Source organism: Pistacia vera, unplaced genomic scaffold, assembly GCF_008641045.1.
Source record: "Pistacia vera cultivar Batoury unplaced genomic scaffold, PisVer_v2 Contig495, whole genome shotgun sequence".
NCBI classification, from domain to species: Eukaryota; Viridiplantae; Streptophyta; class Magnoliopsida; order Sapindales; family Anacardiaceae; genus Pistacia; species Pistacia vera.
The window spans coordinates 129,898-143,389 of NW_022196329.1; the positions used below are offsets into that span (position 1 = coordinate 129,898).

At 35.7% G+C, this 13,492-nt stretch overlaps 2 protein-coding genes across 8 annotated transcripts; one reads left to right on the forward strand and one right to left on the reverse strand.

Moving 5' to 3' along the window:
* The first annotated feature begins 122 nt into the window (after positions 1 to 122).
* Positions 123 to 4,669, forward strand: LOC116105177 (putative leucine-rich repeat-containing protein DDB_G0290503). 4 transcript variants are annotated; one of them, XM_031391605.1, is made up of 14 exons: positions 123 to 232; positions 430 to 661; positions 965 to 1,009; positions 1,117 to 1,179; positions 1,409 to 1,471; positions 1,600 to 1,662; positions 1,767 to 1,829; positions 1,987 to 2,049; positions 2,235 to 2,297; positions 2,478 to 2,540; positions 3,025 to 3,084; positions 3,232 to 3,372; positions 3,599 to 3,691; positions 4,038 to 4,669. In XM_031391605.1, the coding sequence occupies exons 2-14, from the start codon at positions 458 to 460 to the stop codon at positions 4,488 to 4,490; spliced, it is 1,437 nt and encodes a 478-aa protein (XP_031247465.1). In that variant the 5' UTR covers positions 123 to 232; positions 430 to 457; the 3' UTR covers positions 4,491 to 4,669. The 4 variants fall into 4 exon arrangements, with proteins under 4 accessions (XP_031247465.1, XP_031247467.1, XP_031247468.1 ...); XM_031391607.1 differs by having other exon boundaries at positions 3,602 to 3,691; XM_031391606.1 differs by having other exon boundaries at positions 231 to 341.
* Positions 4,670 to 5,725: 1,056 nt separating this feature from the next.
* LOC116105183 (probable inactive receptor kinase At5g58300) lies at positions 5,726 to 10,522 on the reverse strand. 4 transcript variants are annotated; one of them, XM_031391619.1, is made up of 3 exons: positions 10,362 to 10,522; positions 6,945 to 8,303; positions 5,726 to 6,623 (listed from the first exon to the last, which is right to left on the reverse strand). In XM_031391619.1, the coding sequence occupies exons 2-3, from the start codon at positions 8,224 to 8,226 to the stop codon at positions 5,998 to 6,000; spliced, it is 1,908 nt and encodes a 635-aa protein (XP_031247479.1). In that variant the 5' UTR covers positions 8,227 to 8,303; positions 10,362 to 10,522; the 3' UTR covers positions 5,726 to 5,997. The 4 variants fall into 4 exon arrangements, with proteins under 4 accessions (XP_031247479.1, XP_031247476.1, XP_031247480.1 ...); XM_031391616.1 differs by having other exon boundaries at positions 10,162 to 10,522; XM_031391620.1 differs by lacking the exon at positions 10,362 to 10,522 and adding an exon at positions 9,598 to 9,776.
* Between the last annotated feature and the right edge of the window lie 2,970 nt (positions 10,523 to 13,492).

Here is a 13,492-nt window from a genome sequence, read left to right on the forward strand (position 1 = left end):
TCCAAAAATGGTAACAACTAACACGTGATGTCCATGTGCCTGGGCGTCTGAGCCGATCAAGGCTTGCAAAGTGGCTTCTCACGAGACGAAGGATCACGCCTTCATCGAGCCAAAAACACGAACCATCACACTCAAACATAACATTCCATTTTTTTTTTTCTTATATAAATACCATTTATTCACAAAGGTTAATTAACGCACGAAACGATCACTAAGGACAAATTTTCAAAGCGTAATCTCACTGAATCACCTTCTACTGATTCATAATCTGATTTCTAATCCATTAATCCACACTCATCTCAATCTTAATTAGTGTCATGCATTTTTGACGAATTTCTAGGGTTAGGGTTTCATTTTTGCTGATTTAGATCAAGTTATATGTTCATGTTTGAAATAGTTTGATTAAACGAGTAGTTTTTGGATTTTCAGATCGGAATTTTGATTTGAGCAGAACAAAATGGAGGATGAGAAGAAGAAGAAGAGAAACAAGAAGAAGAAGAACAAACAGACGAAACAGGCGGAGGACATTGCGCGTGGTGCTGATGAGAATCACGTGAGCAATGAGGATAATAATCATAGCGAAGTTTTGGAGATGGCCGAGCTTCAAAATGGTGGTGTGGATCTGAGTAGACACCATCACCATTCCAATGGTACTGAAGGCGTAAGTTTGGCTTTAATCAATTTGGAGTTACACCAATTATTTTTATTATGTTGTATGGATTTATGAATTAGGGTTGATGAATGGGCCTACATGATATGTTTTGTGTAATCTGCTTTGCGTGGTGTGTTCAGGTTGTAATGTAAGTACTGATTAATATTAAAGGAGAATGAAATAGTTTATACGGTTCATTTCTTTTGTAAGAACTCTATAAGGATTTTTAGAGATTCCTATGTGTTCTGCTACCTTTTTTTTTGGGTGTTCTGCTAAATTGGACACTACTTGTTTGAAAAATTTGTTATACAGGCCATTTTAGCGGAAGCTGAGAAACAACAGCTGCTGCAAAGAAAGGTGAGAGGAGATTTGTGAACTCTTAGCTGCTTCTTCTTCTACCTCTTTTTTTTTTTGTTTCCCACTTATTTTGTGAAGCTCATAAGTGAATATTGATGTTTTTACAGGTCATGTTAGAAGAGATAGTCAAACAACTGCAAAATGAAAAAGACTCTTATTTACAGAAAGAGGTAATTTAAACTGAACCCAAATGCTGAAATAGGCAAGAAGTTATTCTATTTGTGGTAGTAGGTAGCCTTTCATTTAGCAATTTATTTTTAATGACGTGATTTTTGAAGTTGAGTCTGCAGGTGAGTGTGTGGGCAGATACTTTTTTCTCATTGTTTTTAAATTCACTTGTCTTTGATTTGATTTTTATTTTTATTGTGAAGCACATGGTCACTTACTGTGTTTTGACAGGCTACCTTACAAGAGACAGTCAAACAATTACGCAAAGAAAGTGATTCATACATGGAAAAAGTGGTAATATAAGTTTATTGTAGTTGTGGAACTTACTTAGAAAGTTACTTCATTTCCCGCTCTTGTCTATATACTATGTTTTGTTCTAATATTCATTGTGAAGCACTGAGTTACTCATTGTTCTTTTACAGACTACCTTAGAAGAAAAGATAAAACAGTTACAAAGGGAAAATGACCTACACATTCATAAAGAGGTAAAAAATTGTTTTTACTTTGATTGGGGAGAGATATTCTACTGTTCCATCAACTTTCCCCTTTTGTTTTGATGAATCAATAATTGTTCACTTTGTTCTTACAGGATGCATTAGAACAGACAATCAAACAATTACGAAATGAAAAGAATTTACACATGCAAAAAGAGGTAATGTAAAGTTGAATCTAATTATCAGAAACGAAAGGAAACGCTTTAAGAACCTTTAATTAGTTCATTATTTGTTCTGCATTCTGCCTTATGTGTGGTTTTCATTTTTCTTATATCTATCTTATCAGACTGGCCTATCTAACTAGATGCTTTACAGGGTAGTCTAGAGATGAGTATTGTAAACTTACAGAGTGAAAAAAGTATCTGGCTTCAAAAAGAGGTAATCTGTGCTGGCTGTTGTGTTGCATTGTAGATTGTAATTTCTTTTAACAAACTTTAAATAGTTATTGTTTAAGAACATCTGGGTGTAAAGATAATATTAGCATTTATGTTTGTACAATATTTGAGATTTTGATTGTCATTGTCGACTTTGAATTGGTAAACTGCTAACGGTCATACATGCAGGCTGACTTTGAGGGGAAAATCAGACAGTTAGCGGATGAAAATGCTGCCCTGAATTTCAAGGGGGTAAAGTTTCTTACTTAGACTTTAAAGAAGACCCATAGAAAAGAGCTTACTTTGCTTCCCTTAATGAGGATTGAGGATTGCTTTTTTTCTTTTTTGGTGTCTGCTTTTCTATGCATGTATACTATGTTCCTCAAAATTTTCGTTTCCTGCATGAAAATAGATTGTAAAATATTTTCACAGGCAAGCTTGGAGGAAAAAATAGAACTTCTGCAGAGAGACAAAGATTCTTGGATCCAAATGAAGGTAGTGACTTTTCTGTTGTTTTGTTGTGTTATTTTTCCCCAATTTTTTTCTTTTCTGCAAATTGTTTGCCAATTGATGGGCTCAGATAAAGATGTTATTCACATCATCATAATGTTGATAAATTCTAATCGGTATAACAGTTTTATAAGCAATTTTAAATCAACCAATCACCCTATCTTAATGTGATCATTTTGTTGTTTGAATGGAAATGTGTTCAGCTAGGAGACTGTTATGAACTCTTTTGCATTTATGCAACTTCTGATATATGTGAAAGCAGGAATAAGGGAGTCCTTAGCATTACATGGATCTCTATAGGGCAAATTGGTTGATAGTCTAAGTTAAGTTGAGTTGAATTGTTGAGGGTAGGGGTTTGTTTTATTGGTGTCTGCTTTGTTGATGCACTTTTGGATCGTTATTATTTGCAGTTACAAGAACTCAAATGTAAATGTATCTGTGCATCTAATTTTGAATAGTGTTTCTGCAGAACATATCCAAAGATACAATTACTAGCCTGAATGATGATATCACACAACTAAAGATGCAGGTACATAGGATATTCATGTTTAATTTTGTCCTTTGGTTTTCTTATGTTAAGAGCATGGTAAATTGCATGATGATCGCCTGGATAAGATGATTCTGCTGCATAATTCTCTATTTGTTCTGATATGGAGATTAAAACAAAGCCTGGCAGGTGGTGGTGTTGGAAGAATCTAGGAATTCTCTCATAAAAGAAAACCAACAACTGAATGAAAATGTGTCTAGTCTGCAGTTACAGCTTCAAAACCTTGAGAATAGTGTTTCCTCTGCTCGCTCATCCGATGAAATTAAGAAGGTTTGTTATATGAACATCCAGAAATAAATAGATGTTTGCTAGACTTTAGGCACAGTTAGGAATTTTGGATATCTTGTGGTTTAGGGATTGCGGTTGAATTGTTTAGATTATAATTTGTCTTATGTTTTTGGTGGCAAAATCTATTCTTCGTATGATCTTTTTTTAGCAATTAAAGAGAGTGTTCTGAAATTATTGGAGAAATTGATAATGGCTTTCTGTAATTTAGCAGACTTCTGAAGAGGACTTCAACACTCAGATTGAAGCCGCATGTCGATTGGTTGATAAATTGATCTCAGAAAATGTAGAGCTTGTTGAGAAGGTATTTAAAAGGCTTTCTCCTAGATTGTTATTTTGCTGGTTTATATGTCTTCTGAATTGACTTGGAGTGTCTGGAAATTATTTTGTAGTGTTTTATGCAGGCAAATAGTTAATACTGTCAGATTATATCATGAATATTCGTATGGATTTGATAAACCGATATGTAGTTATTGGCTTCTTGTTTTCCTCTGATGTGTTTCAGCTGGGATTATAATTTAATCTGATATTTTTTTTTTTTTTTGTTTTAAAGGCGTCCACTTGTTTTCTCGTGCAATGATTTCTGGGATCTTGTTTAAACTGATCTTTTCCCCGCTATTATTTTATTCGCTGATCATGTTATTTCTTAGGTGAATGATTTGTCTGTTAAACTTGATCGACAAACTCAACAAGCTGGGCTATCTTCTGGCATTGGAAGTGATCCATCGGCTAAAACCATCATTAATGCTGAACCCATTTCTGAATCCAGTGTAAATATGCCGATGTTGAGCCATAACCTGGAGTCTCCGGAAATAGTAGAAGTTAAAGATGGGAGAAACACAGTTAATAATGTGCATGCAGAGCCACTTGCTTTTGTTCCAAACCCTTCAGAAGCCGATGATTCTGGAGAAATAGTCCAAATTCCATTGGATGATAATGAAGTCCAGGATCTGGAGTCTCAGGCTGGTGAGATGGATGAAAAAACTGCTGTGCCGCTGTCAGACGCTCCTCTTGTCGGAGCTCCTTTCCGATTAATTTCATTCGTTGCTAAATATGTTAGTGGTGCTGACCTGGTCGAAAACTCTTCAAACGTGGGGTCTTAACCTAGTTTTATTATAATCCTTCATTTTTGTATACAAGGGTAATATACATTTAGATTTAGAAATTAAAGTGGGCCTAGATTGGGCCATTTACATTGTTTTATACTGGAAGAATGTAAGCTATTGAGAGCTACTCTGATACGACGTTAAATACAATTCATACCAAGTGGGACATTTTTTTTGGTTCAAGTTAATATTTGTATGTGCTAGAGTTTGACATTGTTTGCATTTTGGTTGTAATCAAGGTTTTGAAACCTGAGCAGGGGTGTCACCCGGCCAAAAGGGTCCTGGGACCGGTTGGACTGGTTAAATTGGTGGTCTTCGGAGATCCAGAAAGTTTGAAATCTTGCAAATATCCCCTTTTAAATCAGTCCCTGCAGGTCTGACAACTAGCAAACAACCCTTGCGACGGTTAGGGCTTTGATTTTTCCGGCCAAAGTTCAATCCAATACCACCACTTGAACCATTGGTCTCCACTCTCTAAACTTGACACTTGGTAACCCCTCATTCCCTAGCTGTGATTTGCGCATTCTGTTGATTGGATTGATTTTTTTTGCCAAGTTACAGCATTGTTTTAAAACCCGGACCGGAGGGCAAACCGTTTTGCTGTCTGGGTCACGGTTCAATCGGTCCAACCGGTTGGACCGGTCGGTTGGACCGGTGACGTCAGCAATATTTTATTTTTAAAAAATTACATATTAACCCCTTAAATCTTAATATATTACAAAAATTCCCCTAAAAAAGTTCAAATTGGTCTTTAAAATTTTTATTTATTCCAAAAATACCCCAATAAAATTACCAATTAATCCTTAAACTTTTGATATATCTTCAAAATACCCTTATAAAATTACAAAGTAACCCTCATAATTTTAAAATATTTCAAAAACCCCCCTGAGACCTAAACCGGACCGGAGAAGCTACCGGTTCACGGTCCAACCGGTCCGACCGGCCGGTCCGGTCCGGTTTTTAAAACAGAGAGTTACAGCTGATTCCACACATCCAAAATTCACTTTGATACCACCCCTTAAACAATCAGCCTCTACACTACAAAAACCCACTAACCCCGACACTTGGCCTCTAGTTGTTAGAGATTTCGAGAATAATTAAATTTTGTAACTTGGCCTGGTGAAACCTGAGGCCCGATTGAACAGGCCGGGTTTTAAAACCTTGGTTGTGATTGCAGAATCTTTTACTGATTAGATGTTCATAAAATGTAAGCAAAGTTTGGAGCCATTTGTGCGAGAAGTTGTTGAGAACACTATTATTCTTCTACCAAGTACAGACATGGATATACATGTAATAAAGTGTGATTTATTTAGAAATAACTTAGCTACAATGATAGCAAAAGAGGAGGAAAAAATGATAGTTGGTGAAATTCTTTGACACTAAAATCCTAAAAGAATCACACAGTTTACCGTTGGAAAAGCAAGCAATTTAGGCAATAGATCTTCATTCTCGAAATGGAACAAGCAGAGCTATGAACTGAATAAGAACATCATTGTTGGATTGCTTAAGGGGTTTGTGTGTTTGAACCCTTGGACTTGTCCTCTGATGATGGCCGGTTCTCTAAATCAGATGGCTGAATTTCCTCAATCATCCTTATAACTTCGTCCATCTTAGGTCTCATGTCTGGCACCCTTGCTACACACGACATTGCTATCTGAAGCATCTGCACCATCTCTTCTTCGATATTCTGGTATCTCATTAGCTCTACATCAAACACCTCAGAGGTCCATTCTTCTCGAACAACAGACTGAACCCACCTCGGAAGGTCAACCACATCTTCGTGTCCTGATGCTTGGATTGGTGCTTTCCCAGTTAACATCTCCAGGAGAAGGACACCAAAACTGTAGACATCAGATTTTTGGGTACACTTTTTTGTTTCAATCACCTCGGGAGCACGGTAGCCTGCACTTCTCGTGGGGACTGTTGGGTAACTCATTAGAGGAGTTAAGCCAAAATCAGAGATGCATCCGGTAGAGTCTTGGGTGAGAAGGACATTAGATGACTTGATGTTCCCATGGATTAATTTCCCCCCAGCTGCAGAATGAATATGGGCAATGCCCCTTGCAGTTCCAAGCGAAATCTTTAATCTTGATTCCCAGTCTAGTGGAGTTCGTCCAGTTCCCCTGTTTCCTGTATTCATATCAGAAGTAGAGAATTAACACAAAGAAGAAAAATCATATACCATCATACATAGTTATACAGAGAAGCAAAGGCACTTTACGTACAGCCTTTCGAACCATTATTGCCATAATAAGACCTCAAAATGTCTTCATATAACTAATCTCAAGCTTGATAACTCCACTGGTATTCTAGGAAAGTAAAGTGCAGTCAGTGCAGCTTAATTTTTTTTATGTTATGTATTCAATCATTATACGAAAACATACTGAAACATAGCTTTATGTAAAAATTTGAATTGAAAGCAAGAGAACAAGATGATTGGATAGCTCATACCATGCAATAATGCGGAAAAGCTCCCACCGGCTATGAAGTCATAAACAAGGAGTTTCTCATCCTTAGAAAAGTAATAAGCACGGATAGGCACGACATTAGGGTGTTGACCTATCCTCCCTACAATTTCCATTTGTTGTTCAAATTCTCTTTTCGCCACAACCACTTCTTTCAGCCTCTTCACTACCACTGTAATTCCCTCCTCCAAGATGGCTTTATAAGTTGTCCCATAACTTCCCTTTCCTAGCACTTCAGCTGAAGCTCTTAGTAAGTCCTCCAGATCAAAATTATATGAAGAACCTTCAAAGAAAACCAGCTTGTTTTTCTCAGCCTCTTGAACCCCGCTCCCGAAGTCTTCCTTGGGCTTTTCACCCCTTCCAACCTTCCCTTTTGCGGCCGCAGCACCTTCAGTATCTTTTTTCTTGAAACAGCAAATTACCATCATGAGTATTAGAAGGAACAAAACAGCTAAACCCCCAATTACTATGGCAATTATAGCGCCAGTACTGAGTATCTTCTTAGGGCTCTTTCTTGGTTCTTTGGGACCTGTTGGCGGAGGTACAAAGTAAGCTGGGGATGGACTAGGTGAGGGGGAAATTGTGGAGCATTGGTTTAGAGGTGGTCCACATAACATGGAATTCCCTTCGAAGGAGGCTGAAGGGAACTTCTGAAGGGCAGGTGGAACTGAACCATTTAGGTGGTTGTAGCTCAAATTCAATTGTGTAAGCCTTGGAAGAGTTAGATTAGGGATGACTCCTGTAAGGGAATTATTTTGGAGGTCCAAACCTATGAGATGTGTTAAATTTTGAACTGTGGCTGGAATGTTGCCTGTGATGGAGTTGAAGGAGAGATCAATCCAGTTAAGCTGGGGGGAAAGGGTGGAAGGAATATTTCCTGAGAAGTTGTTTTTTTGAAGATATATGTAGCGAAGGGATGGAAGGGAGAGTACATCAGATGGAAGATCCCCACTGAGGCCGTTTGATCGGAGGCTGAGGATCATAAGTGAGTCCAGCTTTCCAAGTGTGTTCTCTGGAATTGGACCATTCAGACGAACACCAGGGAGGCGGACAGCAAGCACATGAGATTTGTCCTGGGTGCAACTGATGCCAACCCAAGAAGTACAAATAGAGGTAGAATTGCTCCAATTTAGCTTCCGCCCATGAGGAACACTGTCAGCAAATTCAAGGAGGGCTTGCTTGTCTGAATTCAGATCAGCAATTATTTGGGGAATAGAGAAAAGGAGCAAGAGCAGAGGCAGTGCTTCAAAAAATGAGTGCAGCTTCATAGTGTGTTGTTGATTGAAGTTCTATGAAGGTGCTTGCTACCGTGAAGAGTGTAATTTCACAAATTCTTCAAGTTCTCCTGGAAAAACACAGAAGGTTTCAGAACATTAGTGCTGTTCATTTTCCTGGTACTCACACTTGGTAAGTAAAGTAGCAAACCATACAAACCAAAAAACAAAGAATCACAACGAAAGAAAATTTATACTTTGTTGTTTAACTATTAATATTTATGAGGCAGAGAAACCATACAATGAAACTTTTCTAACAGGAAAAGAAGAGGTATTTATTTATTATTATTATTTTTTTTTTTTGAAACAGAGACCGTTTAAGATGAGAAAGCACTAAAAACGTTAAACAAAACCCAGTAGAAAATGAAAAGCCAGTTAATTTGTAAACAATGCTGCTTAGAGCACTAGATTTTTAAGGGAATTGAGACAGAAAACCCAGGTTTGACATCAGCAAGATGATGGAACTATCCCCACTTAGACTGTTTCTCACATTATCTTGTTCAAAAGGATATACATCTTTGAAGTTGGAAAGAACATCATTGTAATCTGTATATTCCAATTGAAATATACAAGAACATCAGAAACAGCCAGATGCAGCATACTTCATGACTTCAATTAGCAGCATTGGAAACCTTCTTAATTCTACAAAAATTCAAGAAATTGTGTCTAATGAACCACTGAAAGATACACTATATCTCCAACTCAACCAAAGTGGCTTTCCTAGCGCACCTCTTTGCCTCACTTAACCTAACTTGTATATTATTAGAATATAAATCTAAAATTTCAAGAAGGATTACAAAAAGGTACTTGTGCTAATCAATATTATCTAAAGTGGAGTCACTACAGAGAAAGAAGCAAAAGAAGAATCCTTTTCTAAAAGAGAGAGAGAGAGAGAGAGAGAGAGAGAGAGAGCAAAATCACTAAAGCAAGTAATTCCAAATCCCAAAAAGCATGCTTTTTTTAGCTTTCAATTATTCTTCACCTTGACAAAAGTGAGTTAGATAACATGGAATATCAAGTAAACAACAGAAATAATGTACCAAAATATACCCATGAAAACTTCCAAGTGATATCTCAAAGTTTTTAATTGAAAACAAAAAGAGAGAGGAAACTTGATTAAGAAATTTCTTGTTAGTAGTTCCGAAATGGCAAAGAGATGACAAATTAAACATTTCATAGTCAAAAAGAGCAAACCAATTGCTGAGAAAATACTAAAGCCTTAAACAAAAATTAAGTACTTGATGTTAATCAAAGGGCAAGAAATAGAGCCATTTTGATTATGTGCATTACATTCCATGGGCAAAAATAATTATAATAATAAAAGAGCTGAAAGAATTCAAAAGAAGAAAGGTAATGATCTCAAACCTCAAATGCCAAATGGGAAATTGAAGTTTGTCCCAATGGTTGTAATACATGTCAATTTACTTCAAAAGCACAGAATAAATCTAACTTTTCTTATGAAACATCACCAGAGACAAAAGCACTGGTGTCAAAAACTCTTCTTTCAAGAAAAGACTCTTATTTAGGTATAAATTCTTGCAATCAATCAATTCAATTCGCTAGGAAAAACTGAAGCTTTTGAGTAAATTTAGTCTCAGACGGTGAAGAAAACGCTTCTTCAAACCATAATTGAGCAGAGACTGTCATTATAATAAGCGTTAAACAAAGTAAATACTAAAATCTAATTAAAAAACAATAAATTGTCTGTCATTTTCCTCAAAACTTTCTCAGCAACCAAGCAGAGAGTCGTCATACCCACATTTTCCTATCCAAAACCCAACTAAAACCCACCAAACTTTCCTCAAAACACACCCACATTCATACTAAAAATCCACCCTTTAACACCTGAAAACATGTTTCCCAAATCTCCACGAAGCAAAACAACAACAAACCCACAACCAAAAACCAAGAAAGAGTCTGAAACACTACCTGGGATTGGTGTTGTCATGAAGCAGGAGCTTGAAGAAGACAGCAACAAGACATGGCTTAACGTTAAAATGGAACACAGGAACATATGAAAAGGGGGTAACAAAATCTATAGCTTTAACGGCAAAACTTGAGTTACACGCTCACTAAAAAAAGCAGGTTAAATTAAAGTAGGAAGCTCAAGTAGAAGTAGAAGAAAGTACTTGAGTTGTAGGAGATTCGGCAGAGCTTTCAATTCAATTCAAAGGAGTTTGAAAGCTTCTGCGTTAAGCCAACGAAGTGTGAAAAACGCAGATCTCGATGCTGCATTTACATTAACATTAACACAAACACAATAAACCTCAGCTTCACTTCTAGTTGAGGAGCTCTACCAAACTCCTTAACGGACTCAAAATAAATAATTAAATATGAGAAGCTACCCATGAACACCAAAAATCATGTAAATTTTTTTTTTTTAATTAAAGGTTAATTTTTTTTTTACTTAAATTATTAAGATAAATATTAGATTTATCGATTTGTTACAATACAATGTGTTGAATTGAGATAGAGATAAAGATAAATTTAGATCGATCACAACACTGGTTTTATTTTTTATTTTTTTTTGGTGATTGGGGTTTTTTATTTTATTTTATTATCCTTTTGGTGACGGGGATTGTCCGGCTCGTTTTACACGTATTTTAATTAACCCTCACTAATCTCTAAAGTTAATAATCTGGTATACTCTTCAGTGGTCATCTTTATTAACAATCAAGATGATTCGAACTCAGGACCTTTCGAGTAATGCTATCAAAAATTCTTATCCAACTACTAACCACCCAATGTGGTCAACTGGCTTTTAATTTCGAAAGGGATTACATTTTCGTCCCTATCGTTTAGCCTATTGTTAGTCATGGATGCTTATTTCAAATACTAGTATTTTGCTCATTTGACTTAGTAGAAAGCTAATCGACTTAGAATTATTGAAATGACATTAATACCCTTCTATAAAATAATGAAAAATGCATTACATGAATAATAATAGTGTGTAATGTGTTTGTTTAATAACGTAAGGGAAATGGTTTGAATTACATTAGTATTGCTTATGTAATGCATTTTTTTCGTTATTTTCTAGAAGGTTAATTTTGTCATTTCAGTATGACTTCCAATGTCAATTAACAATCAAAGTTATGGCAAGTCAAATGACCAAAATGCATTTGGAGCAAGTATCCTAGACTAAAATTATAGGGATAATAATGTAATTTCTCATTTCACAAACTTTCTAAGAAAATTAATTATAATTTCTCTTTGCAAACTTGTTTATATTCTATACTACAAAAGTTAATCGAAGTAATACAAAGAATTAACCATTTAGGTTATAGTCGGATGGTAAGACTTTAATTATCTGGGTGAGTTACTTAAAGGTCTTGGTTTGACTCACATTTGTGACGTATCTGACTTATTGCACTTGTAGGGTATTCAATAGACCTCGATAACGAACACCCTGGTTATAATAAAAAAAAAAAAAAGTAATACGAAGAACTTTATTATATTCAAAGTAGCATAAGGGTTGAAAGCTCCCCTTAAATCAAATTTCAAAAGGTTGACCAGTCACTAAAGAAGTTGGGGGGTATAAATTTGATTCTATCATACAATAATTACATGACCCACTAATAAAATTCTTTGGACACACAAGCTATTGGATCCTTAGGGAGAATTCAAAAGCCATCACGCTCACTCACTCAATCCTTCTTTGGTTGGGAGATTGTGTTTTGGAAGGTTTGAGGAGAAAATTTTTGCAAAATCCAATGGTGGGTCATTTTATATATATATTTTCTTTCATTATTGGTTCTCAAATCTAAAATTGGGTAACATAGTATAAAACCTTTGTATTACACATATAATAAAGAAGGGTCATCTTAGAAAGTGTAAATCATGAAATGTATGGAACCATTTTATGGGTACATTAAGGCTTTGGATGCTACAAATGAAAAAGGACAAAGTTGAATTGTGGTAGTGGTGCCCATAAAGTGATGCCCTAAGCCCCATGCTAATGTTCCCATGTGCATAGTAGTAAATTATTGTGGCCTCCAATGGAAAGTGATGATAAATGTTGTAGAAGAAAAAGATGTATTCCTTCACTCTTTATTAAGTAGATATTGTTTATTTTTAGTTTAATTTATATTTACTTTTGAACTTCACGCAAGCATCTTTCATGCAAATCATGTTTATGTAAATGGAGAAATCCAAAACTTATAAACTCATTCAAATTATCTGTTAAACAATTTGGTAAGACAAAACACCAGTTTATACATATTTCAACTAATCATATAAGTGACTAGCATGACATCCCACTGTCATGATCGTCTGCTTAAATCTTAAAGTTAGGGGGATTCAAACATGAAACCGTGCGCCTTAACCACATATCTCAATATTTGTCCTACCACTTGAACTATCAATGGTGGCTTTGAAAGCACTGGATTAATTGCTTAATTGAAGTCTTATGTGAAAAAGAAACTTTAATAATTGAACAACCTAGGAGGTTTAGGTTGGTGTTGAATTTATAAAGGGTTTTGACTTGAAGGGTAAAATATATCATTCATTAAATGACTTAGAAGGGAAAATTAAGGATTTGATGCAATAATGAAAGCGTTATTATCACCAGAATTAATAATGTTAGTGTTGTTATTATTGTCATGGTAAATACTCAAAACATCATTATTGTTGTGTTTAGAAACCAGCAAGCAATAATTCAATACAATATGTGTGTTACAAGAAAGAATAATACTACACCAACAACTCTTTTTCACAAACTTTTTCTCACAACTTTAACATGGCAACTCGCAGTTGGTCAGCTCACAACGGATCCTTCATGGGTCCCGTATGAGTCCCACTAATTAATTGCGAGCTGATCAATTGTAAGCTGTCACGTCAAGGTTGTGAGAAATGGTTGTTGGTGTAGTATTACTTTATGGGGGTGTTTGGTTCAGGGAATGTTGGATTACTAGAAAGTTAGATTACCTTGAAGATTATTGAGAATCATTAGGAAAATGTGTTTGGTTAATTGGTATGTATGTTATATTAATATGTTTGGTTGAGAGGAATAAATTGGTGGGTATGTTATTTAAATTATTGAATTGTTTTCTAATTAAATATTATTATTATATTATTTTTTAATATTGATTATTATTTGGATTATTATAACCCCCTGCATTTAAAAACTTAGCAAAAACAACCCCATAATAAAAGTTTGGAAAATCAACAAAGCACCCTACCAACCTAGCCACTGTCGGCCGTCGGCAACCACTGCAGGCCACCAGCAGCTAGCAACCTAACGGCGCCGGAAGGCAGGAAATGG